The 19,142-nt window shown below is 53.4% G+C and overlaps 4 protein-coding genes across 4 annotated transcripts; 2 read left to right on the forward strand and 2 right to left on the reverse strand.

Moving 5' to 3' along the window:
• Positions 1-2,922: 2,922 nt before the first annotated feature.
• On the forward strand, positions 2,923-4,121 carry LOC122233770 (uncharacterized protein C17orf114-like). The gene is made up of 2 exons (XM_042967795.1): positions 2,923-3,374; positions 3,837-4,121. The coding sequence occupies exons 1-2, from the start codon at positions 3,302-3,304 to the stop codon at positions 4,007-4,009; spliced, it is 246 nt and encodes an 81-aa protein (XP_042823729.1). The 5' UTR covers positions 2,923-3,301; the 3' UTR covers positions 4,010-4,121.
• A 2,739-nt stretch (positions 4,122-6,860) lies between these two features.
• Positions 6,861-8,851, reverse strand: PSMB6 (proteasome 20S subunit beta 6). The gene is given in 6 exon segments (NM_001290596.1): positions 6,861-7,075; positions 7,201-7,345; positions 7,545-7,674; positions 7,790-7,921; positions 8,254-8,321; positions 8,740-8,851. Coding segments are annotated over 6 exon segments (720 nt in total). The 5' UTR covers positions 8,842-8,851; the 3' UTR covers positions 6,861-6,932.
• A 5,843-nt stretch (positions 8,852-14,694) lies between these two features.
• On the reverse strand, positions 14,695-16,245 carry GLTPD2 (glycolipid transfer protein domain containing 2). Its single transcript, XM_042966876.1, has 3 exons — positions 15,746-16,245; positions 15,321-15,487; positions 14,695-15,232 (listed from the first exon to the last, which is right to left on the reverse strand). Exons 1-3 carry the CDS (start codon positions 16,022-16,024, stop codon positions 14,695-14,697), a joined length of 984 nt encoding a protein of 327 aa, XP_042822810.1. The 5' UTR covers positions 16,025-16,245.
• Positions 16,246-17,838: 1,593 nt separating this feature from the next.
• VMO1 (vitelline membrane outer layer 1 homolog) lies at positions 17,839-18,893 on the forward strand. The gene is made up of 3 exons (XM_042967281.1): positions 17,839-18,024; positions 18,154-18,269; positions 18,538-18,893. The coding sequence occupies exons 1-3, from the start codon at positions 17,839-17,841 to the stop codon at positions 18,833-18,835; spliced, it is 600 nt and encodes a 199-aa protein (XP_042823215.1). The 3' UTR covers positions 18,836-18,893.
• Positions 18,894-19,142: the final 249 nt, after the last annotated feature.

The following is a 19,142-nucleotide window of genomic DNA, read 5'->3' on the forward strand; positions in this document are numbered from 1 at the left end:
CACACACAGAAATATTGCTCAACCGTAAAAAAAGAATCCTATCTTGCCATTTGCAACATCAATGGATTTAGAGAGTATAATGCTAAGTGAGATAAGTTCGCGAAAGACAAATACCATATGATCTCATTACATGTGAAATGTAAAAAAATGACCAAACAAAGCACAAACAGATCCAGAAATACAGAGAACAAACCGGTGGTTACCAGAGGGGAAGGGGAGGGGAGAGGGCGGTCCAGGCTTCCAGTTAGGGAACGAATGAGTCGTGGGGATGAAAGGTTCAGCACAGGGATTATGGTCAGTGATACTGTAACAGCGCCGCGTGTGGTGACGGGTTGGAGCTACGCTTGCGGAGCGTGTAGCATAATGTATAGAGCTGTCCAATCGCTACGTTGTGTCGTACTCGCCTAACACTGAGGTCACATTGTGTGTCCAACGCCCTTTAACTGAAAGAGAAAAAGTCAATGGTAGAGCTACCCTATGGCAACCCAACAATTCCGCTCCTAGGTGAAGACCCAAAAGAATTGAAAGCACATGGGCGCACAGAGACCTGCACGCGGTAGTACCAACTAGCCAAATCGTGGGAAGCCAACGTCCCTCAGCCGATGAATGGGCAGACAAAACACGGTGGTTCCTCCAAGGCACACCACTCGGCCACAAAAAGGAGTGGAGCTCTGGCACGCGTTGCCACAGGGGCGAGTCTTGAAAATATTACGCTAAGGAAGGAGCACCTGGGTGGCTCAGTCGGTTAAGCATCCAACTCTTATTATTTTTTTTAATATTTCTTTATTAAAAATTTTTTTTTACATTTATTTATTTTTGAGAGACAGATAGCATGAGTGGCAGAGGGAACGGAGAGAGGGGGAGACACAGAATCGGAAGCAGGCTCCAGGCTCGGAGCTGTCAGCAAAGAGCCCGACGCGGGGCTCAAACCCATGGACCACGAGATCATGACCTGAGCCGAAGTCGGCCGCTTAACTGACTGAGCCACCCAGGCGCCCCACTCTCTCTAAAGAAGAAGAAGGAGAAGGAGAAGGAGAAGGAGAAGGAGAAGGAGAAGGAGAAGGAGAAGGAGAAAAGAATATGCTAAATGAAAAAAAGTCAGACACAAAAGACCATATATGTTCTGTGAGTCCATTTAGACGAAATGTCCAAAACCTGTAGAGACAGAAGGTAGGTTAGCCACTAGCTGGGGAGAAGAAGGACAGGGGAGTGACTGACGGGGGTACAGGCTCTCTTTCAAGGGTGATGAAAATGTTATAAAATTAGTTGATGTTTCTCAACTGATGAATATAGTAAAAGCCACTGAATTGGATCTTACAAAAGGGTGAATTTTAGGGGCGCCTGGGTGGCTCAGCTGGTTGAGCGTCCGACTTCAGTTCTGGTCATGATCTCCCGGTTTGTGAGTTCAAGTCCCACGTCGGGCTCTGTGCTGACAGCTCAGAGCCTGGAACCTGCTTCAGATTCTGTGTCTCGCTCTCTCTCTGCCCCTCCCCTGCTTGTGCTCTCTCTCAAAAACAAATGCATTTAAAAATATATATATAAATAAAAGGATGAATTTTATCGTATGTCAATTCTATCTCAATAAAACTATTGTTACCAAAAAAAAAAAAAAAAAACACCTCAAGTAAGCTGCAAACACATACAACTTGGGCGAAGTTAAAAACCGTTATGCTGAAAGAAGTCAGACAGACGGAAGTAATACTCTAGGACTCCCGGAAACAGGCAAATAAAGCCCGGAAACAGGCAAATCCAATCTGTTTGGACAGGAATGAGATCAGTAGCTGCCTGGGGTGGGAGGCGTAGAGAAGGAAGGGAAGTTGGTGATGGGAACGTCTTGTATCTCGACTGGGGCGATTATTTCACGAGTGTGTACCCTTGTTACTATTTACAGACCTGGACACAGATGTGTGTATTCAATTGCATGTAAATTTTCACTTCAATAAAGGTGACTTATTTATGTTTATTTATTTGTTTACTTTTGAGAGAGAGAGAGAGAGAGCACAAGCAGGGGAGGAGCAGAGAGAAAGGGAGACACAGAATTGGAAGCAGGCTCCAGACTCCCAGATGTTGGCACAGAGCCCAACTCGGGGCTGGATCACGACTTGAGCCCAAGTCGGACGCTTCACCGACGGAGCCGCCCAGGCGCCCCTTGAGACCGGTAATTTAGAAGTGCGAAACAGGGGCGCCTGGGCGGCTCCGTCGGTGAAGCGTCCGACTTGGGCTCAAGTCACGATCTCACAGTTTGTGAGTTCGAGCCCCACATTGGGCTCTCTGCTGTCAGCGCAGGGTCTGCTTCAGATCCCCTGTCCCCCTCTCTCTGCCCCTACCCTGCTGTTCTGTCTCTCAAAATCAAAACAAATAAACTTTAAATGTTAAAAAAAAAAAGAAAGAAAGAAAAGAAAGAAACAAGAAAAGGATTTCTGAGTCTGCTAGTCCAATAGAGCCGGCAGCTTCCCAAGTTAAGAGCACATTTGCACGGCTGTGCTGGGGGGCGTTTAGAGTCCTTGACGAGGGTGCTCTGCTCCCCCCACCCCTGCCCCCGCCCGGCTGAGGGCATCAGCACCTGATGCGGGGAAGCTCACTGCGGAGCACAGAGTGGGCTGGGGTCAGGGGGTGGGGGTGGAGGGAATCCCCGCTCCGACTGCCTCCGTGACCTTGCTTGTAAAATCGGGACAGTGACAACATGTACCTCCAAGCATCACTGACATGATTAAGCAAGATAACAAGTAAAAAGTCCCTTGAATCTACCTGGCACAGCATAACTAATCCATTGTCAGTGTCCTATTAAAGGCGACAAGAGCTCCCGGACCGTTTAGTGAGAACCTAACGTTTCCTCGGCTAGCACGATTTCACCTTCCGTGAGAATAGACTACTTTTTTTTTCTTTATGATTTTACGTCGTGGGCATTCTAAATTCTCATTCCAGAATACCAGTGAGTCCCCAGCAGCATCCAGGCTGGCAGCAAGCTGTCAGCGGATTTTCACGGCTCCTGTCGGTGGTCCCAGCCCCTCTGTGTCTGTCTCTGCCACCTCCCCCCTCCCAGTGGCCTCCTGCTTCTCCCTGGAGATCAGAGAGGGCTCCCAAATTAAGGGGGCGCGACAGGATAGGTGTCTGAATGGGGTATCCGTCCACCTCTTCCCTCCTCCCTCTCCTCCTCCTTCCATCCCCTGGCGCCTATAATCACCAGGCGGTCTGAGGCTAAGTGGTAGTTTGGCCCACAGTGGGGGGGCTTGCCAGCCACACCCCTCCTCCTGGGGCCCTCCTGACCAGTCCCAGCACCCTGGTCTCCTCCACTGGTGAGATGGGTCTCAAGGGGGCATGGTGTTTCCCATGGTGTGGGTGCCGGAGGCAGCGGAGGACTGGAAGACGAGCAGGTACGGGGGGGGGGGGTGGCTGAGGACAAAGGGGGGCTGGCAGGGAGGCAGAGAGACCGCACCGGGGACAAAGGTACATGGTCAAGCCAGTGGAGGGAAAACAATGGTCCGTTTCGCGGGTGGGAGGTGGGCTTCCCCACAGGGCCGCCTAAATACCTCGCAGGGCCGCTGCCAAATGAGCAAGTGAAGCCCCCATAAAAAAAAAAAAAAAAAGAAAAGAAAATTATTAGCACCTTCGTGACGGTGACAGCAGCATCACAGCAAGAAGGGGCCCTTCTGCGTGGCAGGTCCCAAGTGACCGCCCAGGTCGCAGGCCGGTGAAAGCAGCCCTGCTCTCTCCACACCCCCTCTCGGGGCCCCAGGACCCCAGGTGGCCTCCCCGGCCTCTTGGGTCCTCACTGTGGGGAAGGAAGGAAGAACGCGGCCGCAACACCCCTCTCCCTCCTCCCATCTCCCTTCCAGGCCTGGATCCGGCTGCCCCTCCAGACCCAAACCCCAGCCCGGCTGAAGCCCCCACTGTGGCTGAGGGAGGGATACCCTCCCTAGGGTCTGGCGCCTACTTCAGCAGGAAGGCCCGACTCTCCTTCCGCCACCAGCTGCACGACCCGGCGTCGGCCAATGACTCCACCATTTGATGGGGACGACGGGGGCTGAACTTTGCAACCTTCCCTCCCCAGACTTCTGGGTGATCCCTGTTTGGCCCCACAGCCCCCATGACCTTGTCATTAAATATACTCAGAGCTGCCAGGTGCCGTGTGCGCGCGCGTGTCTGTTGGGGGGGCGGGGTGGGGAGCGGTTGAGGGCCCCCCCCCCCTCCCCGGGGCTGGGGTGCGGCGCTCAGCGGGGGGAGCATAGCACTTCTGGTAGGGGACGCGGGAGTGGTGAGTGACACAGCTGGTCTAACTCGGGGCCCAGGTGGGGGTAGCAGAAGGGAGTGTGCCCCGAAATCTAGCTTCAGAGTTGAGGGTGAGGAGAGGCTGGAGGCCAGACAGGACCGCAGATGAGGCGAGGAAGCGTGTTCCTTCAGTAAACACGTGGCGTCCCCTCCCTTCCAGGCACTGAGGATGCATCAGTGAACCAAGCAGAGACCCGTCTCTTCTTCCCCATCCTCCACCCCACCCCACCCCCGCCCCGGGGCTCAACTCCTCCTAGGGCACGTAGACACAGGAGCTAAGAGAGAGGGCGGTGAACGCTGTGGAGGGAGTTACCAGGTACCTTGAACGTTGGGCAGGAGGGGTGGGGGGAGCTTGGAAATTCCAGGTAGTCAGTTAGGGGCTTTCTGATAAGGTGGCATCTGAGACCTGAATGTAAGTAGCCAAGTGGAAACCGGGAAACCACGGGTCAGTGTAGAGTCATTGTAACAAATGTTTCTGGCGCAGGGTGTTGGTAGTGAGGGATGCTGTGCACCTGTGAGGGCAGGCAAGGGCAGACGGGAAATCTCCGCTCAGTTTTGTCATGAACCTAAAACTGCTCTACAAAAAGCGTATTTTAGGAGGCACCTAGGGAGCTCAGTGGATGAAGCCTCTGACTCTTGATTTCGGCTCAGGTCATGATCTCACAGTTCAGGAGATGGAGCCCTGCGTCAGGCTCTGGGCTGACAGTGCAGAGCCTGCTTGGGATTCTTTCTTTCTTTCTCTCTGCCCCTCCTCTGCTCACTCACTCACTCTCAAAAATAAATTAAAAAAACTTAAAAATAAATTAATAATTAGAAAGTTTGTGTTTAGGGGGCGCCTGACTGGCTCATTTGGAGGGGCACACAACTCTTGATCTCAGGGTCATGAATTTGAGCCCCACGTTGGGCATAGATTACGTAAAAAAAAAAAAAGAATTTCTTTTTTTTAAATCAAGGAAGAGGAGATCTGTGCCAGATAAACAGCCAGTATAAGTGCAAATGCCCTGAGGTCCAAGGGAAGAGAAAAAAACAAGTGACTAGAGCATCAACATTGGGGGAAGTGTTGGGTCATCGAGACCATGGTAAGGAGGTAAAACGTTATCCTAGACCCTCCTTACCATCCCAGGTCAAGCAGGGGAACATGTTCTCACTTACATTTAAAGATCACTCCAGTTGGGGCCCCTCGTGGCTCAGTTGGTTGAACGTCCGACTCTTGATTTTGGCTCAGGTCACGATCTCACAGTTCGTGGGTTTGAGCCCTGCATCAGCCTCTGTGCCGACTGCGGAGTCTGCTTGGGATTCTCTCTCTCCCTCTCGCTCTGCCCCTTCCTTCCTCGCACACTGCCTCTCTCTCTGAAAACAAATAAACTTAAAAAATAATAATAATAAAATAAAACATTAAAAGAAAAATCACTCCGGTTGCTCTATGGGAGATTATAGAAGGGGAGTGTGGAAGCAGCAGGGCCACGGAGGGGGCTGTTGCCATCTGGCAGACGAGGCACAATGGTGGCTTGGATCAAGACAGGGGTGTGGAGTGAGCGTAGCAAACACACAGAGTTGTCGAATCGCTATGTTGTGCCCCTGAAACTCAGGTAACATTGCTTACGGAAGAGCAACATGCCAGTGACAGGAAGTGGGTGGGGAGTGTTCAGGCTCAATGCAGAGTATAAGGGGATGAGAGGAATCCAAGACGCCTTGAGGAAAGAGGACCGGGTAAACAGGTTTTGCAAAAAAAATCAAAAGTCGTCTATGGGTTATTTTAAGTTTGAGGTATATATATTTGGGATCAGAGGGCCTGCTCTGCTCTTTTCCACTTAATCCCGGACCTACCCACCTCCTCAGGAAGCCTCCCATGTAACCTCCCAGAGTCTCCAGGGCAGGATCATATTCTAGAACAAAGTTTTCGAATGTGGTATTCAGTTCCCTTATCCACAGAGTGGAGGAAAGTTGAGGCAAGGCTGAGAAAGCCGGGCACTGCTAACAAGCACCCTTGAACTCCTTTTGGCCCCTGGCCCGAGTGGGCACAGACTCAGGGGGCCAGAGTCTACTCTCAGCCTCCCATCCAGGCGGCTAAAGACTGATTTACCATCACACCTCCGTGGGGTTCACAGCGGGCCCACAGGACTCCCAGGGGCCGTCCTCTCCCACCCGCCCGACATCCGTCTTAAACTCCATCTGCAAACAAGGCCCACCTTTCTCCCCAAAGCCACCATAGCCACAGTGCTGCTCCTGGCAAGATGAGGTGACAGAGACGGGTGTGGAAAGAGGGGACCGTGAGCCTGAGCCGGAGGCAGGCTGAGGGGAGGTAACCCCAGGGACAGTCAGGATTCTGAATCCCACCCTGCGCCTAAACAGGGAAGGGGCTGGTCATCAGGTGGGAGCCTCCGTTTCAACCACACCTTGGTGCCCCAAGGACCCGGGTGTGGTGGGGGAAAGGAAGTGTGGGGGGATGGTCTGGAGAAAGAGGTTTGAAAACCACTCTCGCCAAGGTTTGTCTCCAACTCCCCCCCAGCTCAGAGCAGTGGTCCGTACAGGCGGGCGTAGGCCGAACAAGTTCAGGCCTGAGGTCAGGAAAGGAACCTCAAAGCAGATTCTTTTTGACAAAGTGTTTATTGAATTTTACGTCGCTATGGGGTGTCTCTTATTGTATCCTAGAATTCTAGGAATCAGGGAAGCGGTAACGTGGCGATGGTGAATTTGGGAATCTGGTCCCCCAAAAGTACCCGCCGCTCCACCCCTGACTCCTCGATGGCCGCCAGGCGGATCACACCTCCGCTGGAGCCGTCCCGTTCCATGGCCAAAGCGAGGGCTGTGAACAAACGAAGAAAGCTGGGGTCAGGGTCAGGTGCTGGGATCACCACAAGGAATGGGGAATGTTGGCCTGGCTTGGATAAGAGGGTTGACGTTCACAGGCCCAGAAACCCAAGTTCTCACCATTGGCCGTGAATTGTAGACACTCTTCCTTGGTCATGCCTTCCCGGTAGGTAGCGTCGACATAGCCATAGATATAGGAGCTCCCAGAGCCCCCAATGGCAAAGGACTGTCTTACCATCATGCCCCCCATGGGCACCGAGTACACCTGCCAGACGGAAGGAGGAGAAAAGTCACCAGTTGTACCCTCTGCCATACACGTACATACACCCGCCCACGCGGGTGGTCTGAGATGAGTTGACAGTAAGGGAGATAGAGACTGGGAAGACAAACAGAAAATGGCTGCGGTGGGGACAGGACCAAAGGCATGGCTCCAGGGCTCTGATGAGGGGGTGGGGGTGTCTCACCTGTCCTCCTTCTTGGGGGTCCCAGCCCGCAATGATGATTCCTGCCATCAAGTCTTCCCGGTATCGGTAACACATCTCCTTAAAGAGGCTGGCGGCTGTGTGCACCAGCGGAGGCTCGTTTAGCTCAATGCTAGAGGGGGAGGAGAGTGACAGGAGAGGCAATGTCGGGATCTGGGAGTTAGACCATTTAGCATCCCAGGTCCCGACTCCCTTCAGATACTTGCTCCTCCCCTGCCCACAGGTACCTGTGGAAACCGAGCTGATACGTGACAGCATCAGCTACTGCCTGGGTATCTGCTGCTGAGCCTGAGCGGCAGCAGAAGATACGGTCGTGAATAGGGGTCAGCTTGTCAGTCACTCGATTGGCAATGTAGGACCTGCAGGACGGCAGAGCAGTGAGGGGGCGATCCCGCTGGCCTCCCACCTCCATCCCATTACTACCCACTCCAAGGGCTCAGAACAGGCATTCCGGCATTTCCTATCAGTTCTCACCCAAACGGAAGCTAGCTGGAGACCAGACTTTTGCAAACATTTCAGCCAAGGGGGAGGAGGGAAACTGGAAAGGAGTGGGAGCTGGAACAGATCCTTATCTCCAAGAAGGGAAGAAACCTCCCTTCCCACGGTGGACTGTGGAGGGTAAGGACGGACTGCCAGGCAAGGAAAGAAGGGAGAGAGGGGATGACCCGCCACGCAGGTGTCCTGAGCTCACCCAGTGGTAGTTCTGGAGTCGGCTCCGAGAACCACGCCCCCTTCAAACTGCACGGCCATGATAGTGGTCTGCGAGAAACGAGAAAAGGGGTGAATCTGGGCCGCTTCCCATTATCCAGCACACACAAACTTTCAATGATCCCTCAGTGCGGTCCCTGGAGTCCGAAAGTCGTGCGCCACCGACCCGTTATCAAAAATCTCGTGGGGGCCCCAACACGCCGCAGAGTACCAGAATCCCAATCCTCAAATCCTCAGAGGCCCATCCCGGCCTTAACCGGCCCCCCGTCCCGCAAAATGCCAGCGTTCCACTCTTCAGCCTCCCCTCCACCTCCCACCGCTCTCCAGCATCTTCAGGATACCTCTTTCCCGCTGGAACAGAGCGCGCCACCTCCCGCCCCCGCCGCCAGTTCGCCGAGCCCCCTCAGCCCTCATCGTTCCATCGCATCAAGCCTCGAGCGCATCTCCCGAACCCCGGGTGCCTCCTCACCCCGGTGGAGACTTCCCGGCTTTCCCAGTCGGGGGCAATAGCCTCGGGACCCCAGGCTGGGACAGACCCCGCTCCTCCAGCGGATACTAAGGCGGCCGCCATCTTCCTCCTCAGCCACTGCCACAAAGCGACTGTCGTAAAGCGCTCTGTCACTCTCTCTCCAGTCGTGCTGTAAAGCCGTCTGCGGGCGCAGCGAAGTCACGGTTGACGGCGGAAGGGGAAAGAGTCGCGCAGGGACGGATCTTTTGCGACAGTGAGCGCTTGATGGCAGCCTGGCAAGCCGACCGGGCGGAAAGCGCCCCGGCCGGCGTGCGAGGCCTCCGCTTCTGCGCGGGACCGACTTACTGCGATGGGCGTCGCAGTTCAGAGTCTTGGAGACAGACGCGAGCGTGTCTGTTAGAGTGACAGCGCTGTTTTCATTTCTGTTAGGTATGGACGTCGGAGTATATACCAGGAGTGGCATTGCTGGCTGATGCAGAGACGATACTTAGCATTTCGAAGAACTGACAGTTTGCACAGCAGCTGCCCCGTTTGACATGCCCGGCAGCCCTGTGTGCATCGTGACATTCCAACTTCCCCACATCCTCACTGCCTCCGTGCACTTTTAATTTTAGTCTTCCGAGTGGGCGTGAAGTGGCACCTTCTGTGCTCTCCCCCCCCCCATTTCCTTAATGATTGGCGATGTTGAGCATATTTTCATGTGCTAACTGACCATTTGTATATATTCTTTGGAGAAATGTCTATTGAAATCCTTAGCCCGTTTTATTTTTATTTTTTTAAGTAATCTGTACACCCCACTGGGGCTCGCAGAACCCAGAGATCAAGCGCTGCATGCTCCAGCGCCTGAGCCAGCCAGGTATCCCCAAATTGTGTTACCTTTTATGATTATGATTATGAGAGAGAGAGAGAGAGAGAGAGAGAGAGAGAGAGAGAGAGAGAATCTTAAGCGGACTCCAGGCTCAGCGCTGAGCCCAACGCAGGGCTCAATCCCACGACCTGGGGATCATGACCTGAGACAATATCAAGAGTTGGACGCTCAACAGACTGAGCTACCCAGGCATCCCTGGGTTATCTTTTTATTGTTAAATTGTAGGGGTTCTTTTTTTATATTCTAGATACTATGCCTTTATCATAGTATATGATATGCCTTTATATATGGTTTGCAAGTATTTTCTCCTATACTATAGGTTGTCTTTTCACTTCCTTCGTTGGTGTTCTTTGAAACACAAACATTTCAAATTTTGATCAAGTCTAGTTTCTCTATTTTTCCTTTGGTTACCTGTGCTTTTGTCGTTATATCCATGAGACCTTTGCCTAATCTGAGGCAACAGGGATTTCCATCTATGTTTTCTACTAAGAGTTTTGTAGTTTCAGTTCTTACATCTGTAGGTCTATGATCCATTTTGAGTTCATCTTTGTATATAATGTGAGGGAAGTAGGGGCCCAAATTCATTCTTTAAAAAAAATTTTTTTTAATGTTTGGACAGAGTGTGAGCAGGGGGAGGGGCAGAGAGAGAGGGAGACACAGACTCGGAAGCAGGCTCCAGGCTCTGAGCCATCAGCACAGAGCCTGACGTGGGGCTCGAACTCATGAACCGTGAGACCATGACCTGAGCCGAAGTCAGAAGCTTAACCGACTGAGCCACCCAGGCGCCCCCCAAATTCATTCTTTTGCAAGTGGATATCTAGTTGTTCAAGCACTGTTTGTTGAAAAGACTATTCTTTTCCCTTTGAGTCGTCTTGGCAGCTTTATCAAAAATCAAATGACCATAGGGGTGCCTGGGTGGCTCAATCGGTTGAGATTCCGACTCAGGCTCAGGTCATGATATCGCAGCTGACGAGTTCAAGCCCCACACGATATTCTGTGCTGACAATTCAGAGCCTGGAGCCTGCTTCCGATTCTGTGTCTCCCTCTCTCTCTGCCCCTCCCCCACTCACGCTCTGTCTCTCTCTGTCTCAAAACTAAATATAAACATTAAAAAAAAAATCAAGGGGCGCCTGGGTGGCTCAGTCGGTTAAGCGGCCGACTTCAGCTCAGGTCATGATCTCGCGGTCCGTGAGTTCGAGCCCCGCGTCGGGCTCTGGGCTGATGGCTCAGAGCCTGGAGCCTGCTTCCGATTCTGTGTCTCCCTCTCTCTGCCCCTCCCCCATTCATGCTCTGTCTCTCTCTGTCTCAAAAATAAATAAATAAAAAGTTAAAAAAAATTAAAAAATCAAATGACCATGGTATACAATCTGTTTTGTATGTGTTTTGCTAGTATTTTGTTACAGATCTTTTTTACATGTATTCATATAATGTATTGTTTTGTAGTTTCTTGTTTTTTCTTGTAGTGTCTTTGGTATCAGGGTAATCCTAACCTCATCTAGGGAAGTGTTCCCTCCTTTTCTATTTTTAAGAGTTTCTGAAGGATGGACATTAATTTTTCTTCATTTTTTTAATGTTTATTCATTTTTTGAGAGACAGAGACAGAGTGTGAATGGGGGAGGGGCAGAGAGAGAGGGAGACGCAGAATCCCAAGCAGGCTCCAGGCTCCCAGCCGTCAGCACAGAGTCCGATGCGGGGTTCAAATTCACAGACCGCGAGATCATGACCTGAGCTAAAGTTGGCCACTTAACTGAGCGACCCAGGCATCCCATAATTTTTCTTTAAATGTTTGGTAGAATGCATCAGTGAAAACATCTGGGCCTGGGCTTTGTGGGAACTTTTTAAATTACTAATCTGATCTCTTTGTTTATTATAGGTGTACTCATATTTTCCGTTTATTCTTGAGTCAGTTTTGGTAGTTTGTGTCTTCCTAGGAATCTTCCATTTCATCTATGTCATCTACGTTGGCCTACAATTGTTGATAGTATTCCCTTATACTCTTTTTTATTTCCATAAGTTTGGTAGAAATGACCCCTCTATCATTCTTGATTTTCGTAATGGGAGTCTTCTTTCTGTCTTGGTCCAGCTATCGGTTGCCAATCCTGTTGATCTTTTGAAAGAACCGACTTCTGGTTTAATTGTTTCTCTGTATTGTTTGTCTTCTAGTTCCAATCTGATCTTTATTATTTCTTTCCTTCGGCCTTTTTTTTTAAGTTTTAGCTTGCTCTTTTTATAGTGTCTTAAGGAGGAAGATTCAACTAACGATTTGTGATCTTTCCTCATTTTTAACCCAGACATTTACAGCACATTTCCCATTGAGAACTGCTTATGCTGCGTCCTTAAGTTCTGGTATGTTTTCTTTTCATTTTCACTCATCTCAAAATGTCTGCCCTCTGATTTCTCCTTTGATCCGTTGGTCATTTAGAAGTGTGTTGTTTCATTTCCACATTATTTGTGAATTTCTCAAATTCCTTGTTTGTATCGATGTCTAGCTTCATTTCATTTTAGTTAGAGGATATTCCATGACTTCAATCTTTTTAAATTTACTGAGACTTTTTTGTGACCTCACGTGTGGTCTCTCTTGGAGGATATGATAGTGCACTTGAGAAGAATGTGTATTCTGCTGTTATCGTGTGGAGGGGTCTTCCCGTGAATCTCTCATACTCTTCTACATACCACAGCCGGGGCTGGTTTCTGAATTGAAAGACTGATCTAAATAATCCCCTGCTTAAAACGAACTCTGGAGATAAAGTCCTGTCTCTAGAAGATAGCTTGTAAGGACCTTCTTGAACTTGCTCCTGAACACCTTTCCAAAATCCCATCTCCTCTTTACTTTTTAATTTTTTTTAATGTTTATTTATTTTTGACAGAGAGACAGAGACATAGCATGAGCGGAGGAGGGGCAGAGAGAGGGGGAGACACAGGATCCGGAGCAGGCTCCAAGCTGTCAGCACAGAGCCCCAACGCGGGGCTTGAACTCACGGACCGCGAGATCATGGCCTGAGCCAAAGGTGCATGCTCAACCGATTGAGCCACCTGGGTGCCCCTTAATTTTTATTGTAGTAAAATATAAGTAACATGACATAAAAGTTAACATTTGAACCATTCTCGTCTGACTCAGTAGTATTAAATACATTTACACTAGTGGGCAACCTCTCTTTTATTTTTGACTCTGGGCTCTAGCCATCTGAACCATTTCTAGTGCTGATACATTCATTTAACAAAAAGCTATTCGGTGTCTACTAGGTGATAGGCACTGTTTAAGGCACTGGAGGTACACCAGGGAATGAAACGGACAGAAATTCCTTGCCCCATGCAACTTACTTTTCTCGATAGAGACAAAACAAAACTAATGAGTACAATACACAGCATATTAGATAGTGAATCATATTAAGAAAAAAAAAAAGCAGGGAAGGGAAACAGGAAGTGTGTGTGTGTGTGTGTGTGTGTGTGTTGAAGAGACATTTGAGTAAAGTCCAGAAGAAAGTAAGGAGGGAAGTCACTTCTCTATTTGGGGCGAAAGCATTCTGGACAGAGAATAAGTACAAAGATCTCGGGGCAGGATCATGCCCGAAATACTCAGTGAAAATGGAAGAGGTCAATTTAGCTAGCACACAGTCAGATCACGTAGGGCCTTTACAAAGCTCTTCATCATTCTCACCTGAAAATAGGATTCAGAAAATATCCTGCTCAAATTAAAATTTATTTTTTCATCTGAGTGGAATAGGAACCCATTGGAAGGTTTTGAGTGGGGAAGTGACATGAGAATGGGATCTATATTTAAGGGATCACTTTGGTTGCTCTATTGAAAACACACAATGAAGGGGGGGGCTGGAAGGCTCTGTCCGTTAAGCGTCCAACTTTGGCTCAGGTCAGATCTTATGGTTTGTGAGTTCGAGCCCCACATGGGGCAACCTGCTATCAGCCCAGAGCTTGCTTTGGATCCTCTGTCCCCCTCTCTCTCTCAAAAATAAACATTAAAAATTAAAAAAAGGAAAAAAAAGAGGAAACACGCAATAGGGACGCCGAATGTGGGACAGAGAGACAACTAGGAGGCTCTTAGGATAACCCGGGTCCTAGACAGAAAGTTGGACTTGACAAGGGTGAGTGTGGAATGGTCAGAATCTGACAGATTAGATGCGGGTATGATGAAAGGGAAACAGGAGAGTCAGGGCGACTGCAAGTTTTTGGTTTCAGGACCTGGAAGAATGGAATGGTCATTCACTGAGCAAGGAAAGACGGTGAAGGGACTATTTGGGGGAGGGAAGGGGAGTAGAAGCTCCGTTTTGGACACGTTAGATTTGTTATTTCTCGTAGAGATGTCGGTGTGTACAGACGATTCTGGGGTGCGGCGGGGAAAGTGGGCCGGGTCACGACTGGAGACTTCCCAGTGTATGAAATCCGCCACGCTCACTATTGTTGCGGGAGTGACCGAGGAGTCTTTTAAACCCTACGTTATTCAGCTGAGCGCCCGCTCGGCTGTGAGGCCTGACGCACAGGTTTTAGGCTCTCGGTGGTGACAGGGGAGGGTGCCGTTTAATTCCCAGCGACGGGGAACGCGGGGAGAGGCGCCGTCCGGGAGGAGGCGCCCGGATCCGTGTTGGACGTGTTGCATCTGCGGGGTCTGCGGGCGCGTCCAGGAAGGAGCTGGCTGCGCGGGGGCCGGAGCTCGGCGCACAGGTCTGGGCCGGAGGCTTGGCACGCCGTTGGCGACTGCGGCCTTGGGAGCGGTTGAGACGGGGCCCCGGGGGAGCGTGAGTCTCCGGCTGCCGGGAACAGGGATGACACATCTTCCCACATCCATTGTTTTCGATTTCCCTTAAGCGCCTGCCGTCACCACACAAGACGCCCTACATCCACGGCTACCAAAGAAAGCTTTTATTCCCTACAGCTCCTCCCCGCCGCGTCCCGCGACCGCGGAGAGACGGAGGGGCTCGGCACCCACCCACCCCGCCGGGGGGCGGGCCTTCCAGTCGTGGCGTCATACGTGGGCGTGGCCGCGGCGGCCCCGCCCCTGGCCGGGCCCGGGTGGGCGGCGGGCCGAACGCGGGGCGCCCTCCCCACGTGGCGGGTCCCGAGCGCGGCGGGCGTCAGGCCAGCCCGAGCAGCCCGCGCTCGGCCAGCAGGCCCTGGGTGCGGTTGTAGACGGCCTCCAGGGTGGCCGCCGCCCGCGCCAGCGCGGCCCGCGCCTCCGCCTCCCCGGCCCCCGGGCACGCCAGCCCGAGCCAGCGGCCGCGACCCGGGAAGGCGAGGAAGGCGAGGCGGGCGGCCTGGCGCACGAGCCAGGGGTGGTGCGGGGCCAGGGCCGTGCGGTACGCGTCGCCGCACTGCACGCCGGCGTCCGGGCCTCCGGGCGTCGCGGCCGCCACCCGGTGGAGGCAGAGCTGGGACCAGCGCAGCGCTCGGTGCAGCAAGAGCAGGGTCCGTGAGCCCGAGGACCTGGCCGGGTCTCGGGGGGCGACCCCGGGCCGCTCCAGCAGTCCCGCCCGCCGCTCCCACGCCGCCATGGCCGCCAGCGACGAGTAGTGCGCCGCCTCCGGGCCGTGCACCCGAGCCTCTAGGGCTGTCACCTTGGCGGAGGCCTCGTCCGTGGCGAAGGCGAAGATGGAACCGAGGGGAGTTAGGAACCTGTGGCGGGGGGAGAGCGCGGGCTGGAGAAGGGGCGGTGGAGCCGCTGGGGGGCGGGCCCCGGGGGGCGGGGCGGGAGGCCGCTTACCTGACCAGCGCCCTCCATCCGGCCAGGTACTGCGACAATGCCACGTCGCCTTCGGGGTTCAGACTGGCGCGAAACGGCTCCATCACGCGGCCCAGCACCCCCTGGGGGCCCTCACACGGAGGCTCTTTCCACTTGGGGGCCTCCAGGGGGCCCGATTGCCGCCGGACCTGGGGATAGACACGGGCGGAAGGGGGCGGGAGCAGAACCCCTAGCCAGCTGGGCCTCCTTGGCCAAGCAGCCCAGTCGGGCCCTGCAGAAGTTACTCCTAAGGTCTGGCTGGGATCTCTCCAGCCGCGCTCGGCTGCTGACGCGAGAGGGGAGACGAGGAGCAGGACCCGTCCTTCCCCAGACCCCCAGCCTGGTCCCGCTTCCCGCCATCAGGGTCCCGCCCGGAGTTCTCGGTCTCAGCCCTGTCCCGAGCATACCTGGACAGGCGGCGGTCCTTCGGGATTGCAGGACCGTGCCCAGGACCTGCACCCTGAGACGACGCCTGGAGAGGGGCGAGGCCGAGCGGTGAAGGCTCGAGGAGGGGGCCTTAGGTCCCCAGCGCTTGGGTACCTGGTGCCTCCCAGGGCAGATGAGGGAAGGGACCACTCACGAAAGCTCCGAGCACAGAGATAAAGCAGCAGCAGCGAGAGGACAGCAAGAGGAATCGCGTGGCGAAAGCAGCGCCGAGACACCTGTGTTAGCAGCGCGACCCCCATGGCTGGGGCGGGGACCACCGCCCCCTCGCTAGCCCCAAACCAGTACCTGTCCCTCTGCCTCCTGGAGGCCAGAGAAGTCCGAGGTGCCCTGAGGTGCTAAGGGTTAATAATTAACCTACTAAGTCCCCTTCCCCTGTGCCCTTTGCTCCAGAGGACAGCATCTCTGCGGTGCAAAGCCGATGACTAGGATTTGGGGGATTCCCTAGCAACAAGTCTCTGCGTTTGCCTTCCGTGTAGGCCAGGTTGTAGTAAGAGAGGCTGGGCTGGGAACGACCCCCCCACTGAGCAATGATGTGGGCCCTACATCAGCTCTGGCCCGAATCCCCACCACTGCACATTCGAATCCGAGGATTAAATGATAATGTACGTGCAAACACTGTAAGTGGAAAAACTTACCACAATTGCTTCATAAATCATAACCTATGAAGTTCAAACGTAGGGCACCTGGGATCCCGGAAGCACCCACTTCTAAATTCTCTATCCTGTCTCCAGGGGACCTGTCTTCTGGGTGCTTTATACTTTAGGCTTTATCCGGTTGCATTTTTGTGGCTTATTATTTTCTTTTAACTCCAGGTTGGTTCTGGTTTCGCTGGTTATTCGTGTGTGTGTGTGTGTGTGTGTGTGTGTGTGTGTGTGTTTAAAAAGTAATCTCTATGCCCAACATGGGACTTGAACTCATGACCCCCAAGATCAAGAGTCGCACTCTACAGACTGAGCCAGCCAAGCACGCACCACATCACACCACACCCACCCCCTGCCCCTTATTCTTCAAAACAAACCTTGTGAACTGTTTCCACATCCAGGCCCTGTAGTAGGCCTCAAAAAGACAAAAGTGCCTTCACAGAGCTCAAGATCCATTGGAAAATTTATCATCTGTTTCCTTGATTTTCTTGGCTGCTGTTCTATTTACAGCACTGAGAATATTGCCTGGGCCAAAACCACATTATTGGTATATAAATATATATTGAATAAACACAGGAAAGCGTGAAGGACAGGCACATTGGGTGGTGACCTCATGACAAATCAGAGCCATTTTTTCCCCCCAAGTTAGGAGTCCGCCTAGTGGTCATGGCGGAGACAACATTCAGGGAAAGGACACAGGAAGCAAGGGAAGAAACAGCCCCCCCTGTTCTTAGGGGCTGTCAATCCCCTGTCCGTAAAAGTTCTTGGAATTGTTCCTGTCTGTGTATTTTCTTCTCGGGGGAAGGGGGACCCCAGATTCTCTGGGAGTCTGGGCCCCAATCACTAACAAGATCCTTTCTAGCTACCACAGTTCATGGATTCTTGCCCTCTCTCTCCCTCGAATGCTCCCCCAAATCCTGGAGGTCAGGAGAACCCCCACCCAGCATTTCAGAGTCATTGCTTCCATCCCTAGACATGGGCTCCCCTCTTCCCAGTGTTGGAATGTTCCCCAGCTTGCTGACTGTGACCTTAGGCAAGTTGCTTGTCATTTCCAAACCCCATTTTGCTCATCTGTGAATAGGAAGGGTCATTCCCACCTCCTTAAAAGGGTTGTAAGGATTAACACACGCCTGCAAAACGCTGACCACAATTCGTGACCTATAGTAGAAGCTCTGTAGGTGGTGGTTAACTCAGCTGGTCCGCTCTCTCTGCCCCTCCTCCTCCTCCTCCTCCTCCAGAGAGGGGAGCCTCCGTCTCCCAGAGCAGAGAATGGAGTCTGCAGGGTTCTGGGAGCAGATTAGTTTCGGGTGTCACTTAATCCGGGAGGCCCTTCCGTAACCGGAGACTTCACAGGGGCAGAGGTAATATAAATCTACAAGAAGGGGCCCAGCCCGGCTCTCAGAGGCTGCAGGATGGACAAGGGTGCCTCAGCCAAGCTGCTGCTGCTGCTGTGGGCCACCTGCTACGGACATGCAACAGCCGACCACCTGAGCGGCTACACGTCGGTCATCGAGGTGGCCAACGGGGGACCCTGGGGCGACTGGGCCTGGCCTGAGATGTGTCCCGATGGATTCTTCGCCAGCGGGTTCTCGCTCAAGGTGGGGATTCAGGCTGAGATCTCTGAGGAGGGGGAAGATGCACATCCCCTCACCTCCCCACCCGCTGCTGGGGAACAGAGGATGGCAGTGTTTTCACAGGTCCTTACCCTTCTTCTCCTCCCCACCCAGGTGGAGCCCCCCCAGGGCATTCCTGGCGACGACACTGCTTTGAACGGGATCCGACTGCACTGCTCACGCGGGAACGCGGAGCGCAACACGCAGGTGGTGGAGTCCCAGTCCGGCAGGTGCGGGACGCGGGCCAAGGGCCCCCGAGAATTTGGATACGCCCTTCCCCTGCGTTACACACACACACACCCTCCGGGCTAGAATGTCCCCCTGGGGCTGTGGGGCAGTGTCGACCTGGGGACTGGGTGGAAGACCTCCCTGGTCAGGTGACCACACCCAACGCACCCCGGGGCGCGTAGCAACTGGCGACAAGTCCCCCGTCCCCGGGGCTGGGAAGGGGGCGGGGCGGGGCAACCGCGGAAGCATCGCTTCTCCCCCGCCCTCTAGGTGGGGCGCGTGGAGTGAGCCACAGTGGTGTCCCGGCGGTGGCTTCCTCGTGGCTTTCTCGCTTCGCGTGGAGGCACCCATGGCCCCCGGGGACAACACGGCGGCCAACAACTTGCGCTTCCGCTGCTCCGACGGCACGGAGCTGGAGGGGCCCGGCCTGGCCTGGGGCGACTTTGGAGAATGGAGTATGGCCTGCCCCAAAGGCGTGTGCGGTTTGCAGACCAAGGTCGAGCGGCCGCGGGGCCTCCTAGACGACACCGCCCTGAACGACGTGCGCTTTTTCTGCTGCCGGAGTTGACCGGGTCGCCCGCCCCGAAGCCAGTCCCACCTCTCGCTATTAAAGCTTCTCCGTCTTGGCTTTGGTCTCCTTTGTTTCGGGGGTGGAGGAAACGGCGTCCTAGTCTTCCTCCCAGCCCACCACTGGGCCAGGCCCAAATTCGGGTTCGGTCTGGGGAGTCCAGGCAGGCCGCTGAAAGTCACGGACCCACACAACCCAGGAAAATGCCCTTAAACACAATTTTGCGTGCAATTAAGGAAGTCCGTCTTTCTGAGGGCGTCTGCAGACACATCGCCCTGGTTAAGAGCCCAGACTGTTTCCTTTCGGA

The sequence above is a fragment of the Panthera tigris genome, chromosome E1 (genome assembly GCF_018350195.1).
Source record: "Panthera tigris isolate Pti1 chromosome E1, P.tigris_Pti1_mat1.1, whole genome shotgun sequence".
Classification (NCBI taxonomy): Eukaryota; Metazoa; Chordata; class Mammalia; order Carnivora; family Felidae; genus Panthera; species Panthera tigris.

What these genes read in the sequence shown, in the direction of transcription:
- LOC122233770 (XM_042967795.1), top strand. Translation starts at nt 3,302, where the DNA reads ATGGGTCTCAAGGGGGCATGGTGTTTCCCATGGTGTGGGTGCCGGAGG. An exon ending in GAGGACTGGAAGACGAGCAG is followed by an intron (nt 3,375 to 3,836) that starts GTACGGGGGGGG and finishes TCTCCCTTCCAG; the next exon opens with GCCTGGATCCGGCTGCCCCT.
- GLTPD2 (XM_042966876.1), bottom strand. Translation starts at nt 16,024, where the DNA reads ATGGGGGTCGCGCTGCTAACACAGGTGTCTCGGCGCTGCTTTCGCCAC. An exon ending in AAGGACCGCCGCCTGTCCAG is followed by an intron (nt 15,488 to 15,745) that starts GTATGCTCGGGA and finishes GTCTATCCCCAG; the next exon opens with GTCCGGCGGCAATCGGGCCC. An exon ending in GGATGGAGGGCGCTGGTCAG is followed by an intron (nt 15,233 to 15,320) that starts GTAAGCGGCCTC and finishes CCCCCGCCACAG; the next exon opens with GTTCCTAACTCCCCTCGGTT.
- VMO1 (XM_042967281.1), top strand. Translation starts at nt 17,839, where the DNA reads ATGGACAAGGGTGCCTCAGCCAAGCTGCTGCTGCTGCTGTGGGCCACC. An exon ending in CCAGCGGGTTCTCGCTCAAG is followed by an intron (nt 18,025 to 18,153) that starts GTGGGGATTCAG and finishes CTCCCCACCCAG; the next exon opens with GTGGAGCCCCCCCAGGGCAT. An exon ending in GTGGAGTCCCAGTCCGGCAG is followed by an intron (nt 18,270 to 18,537) that starts GTGCGGGACGCG and finishes CCCGCCCTCTAG; the next exon opens with GTGGGGCGCGTGGAGTGAGC.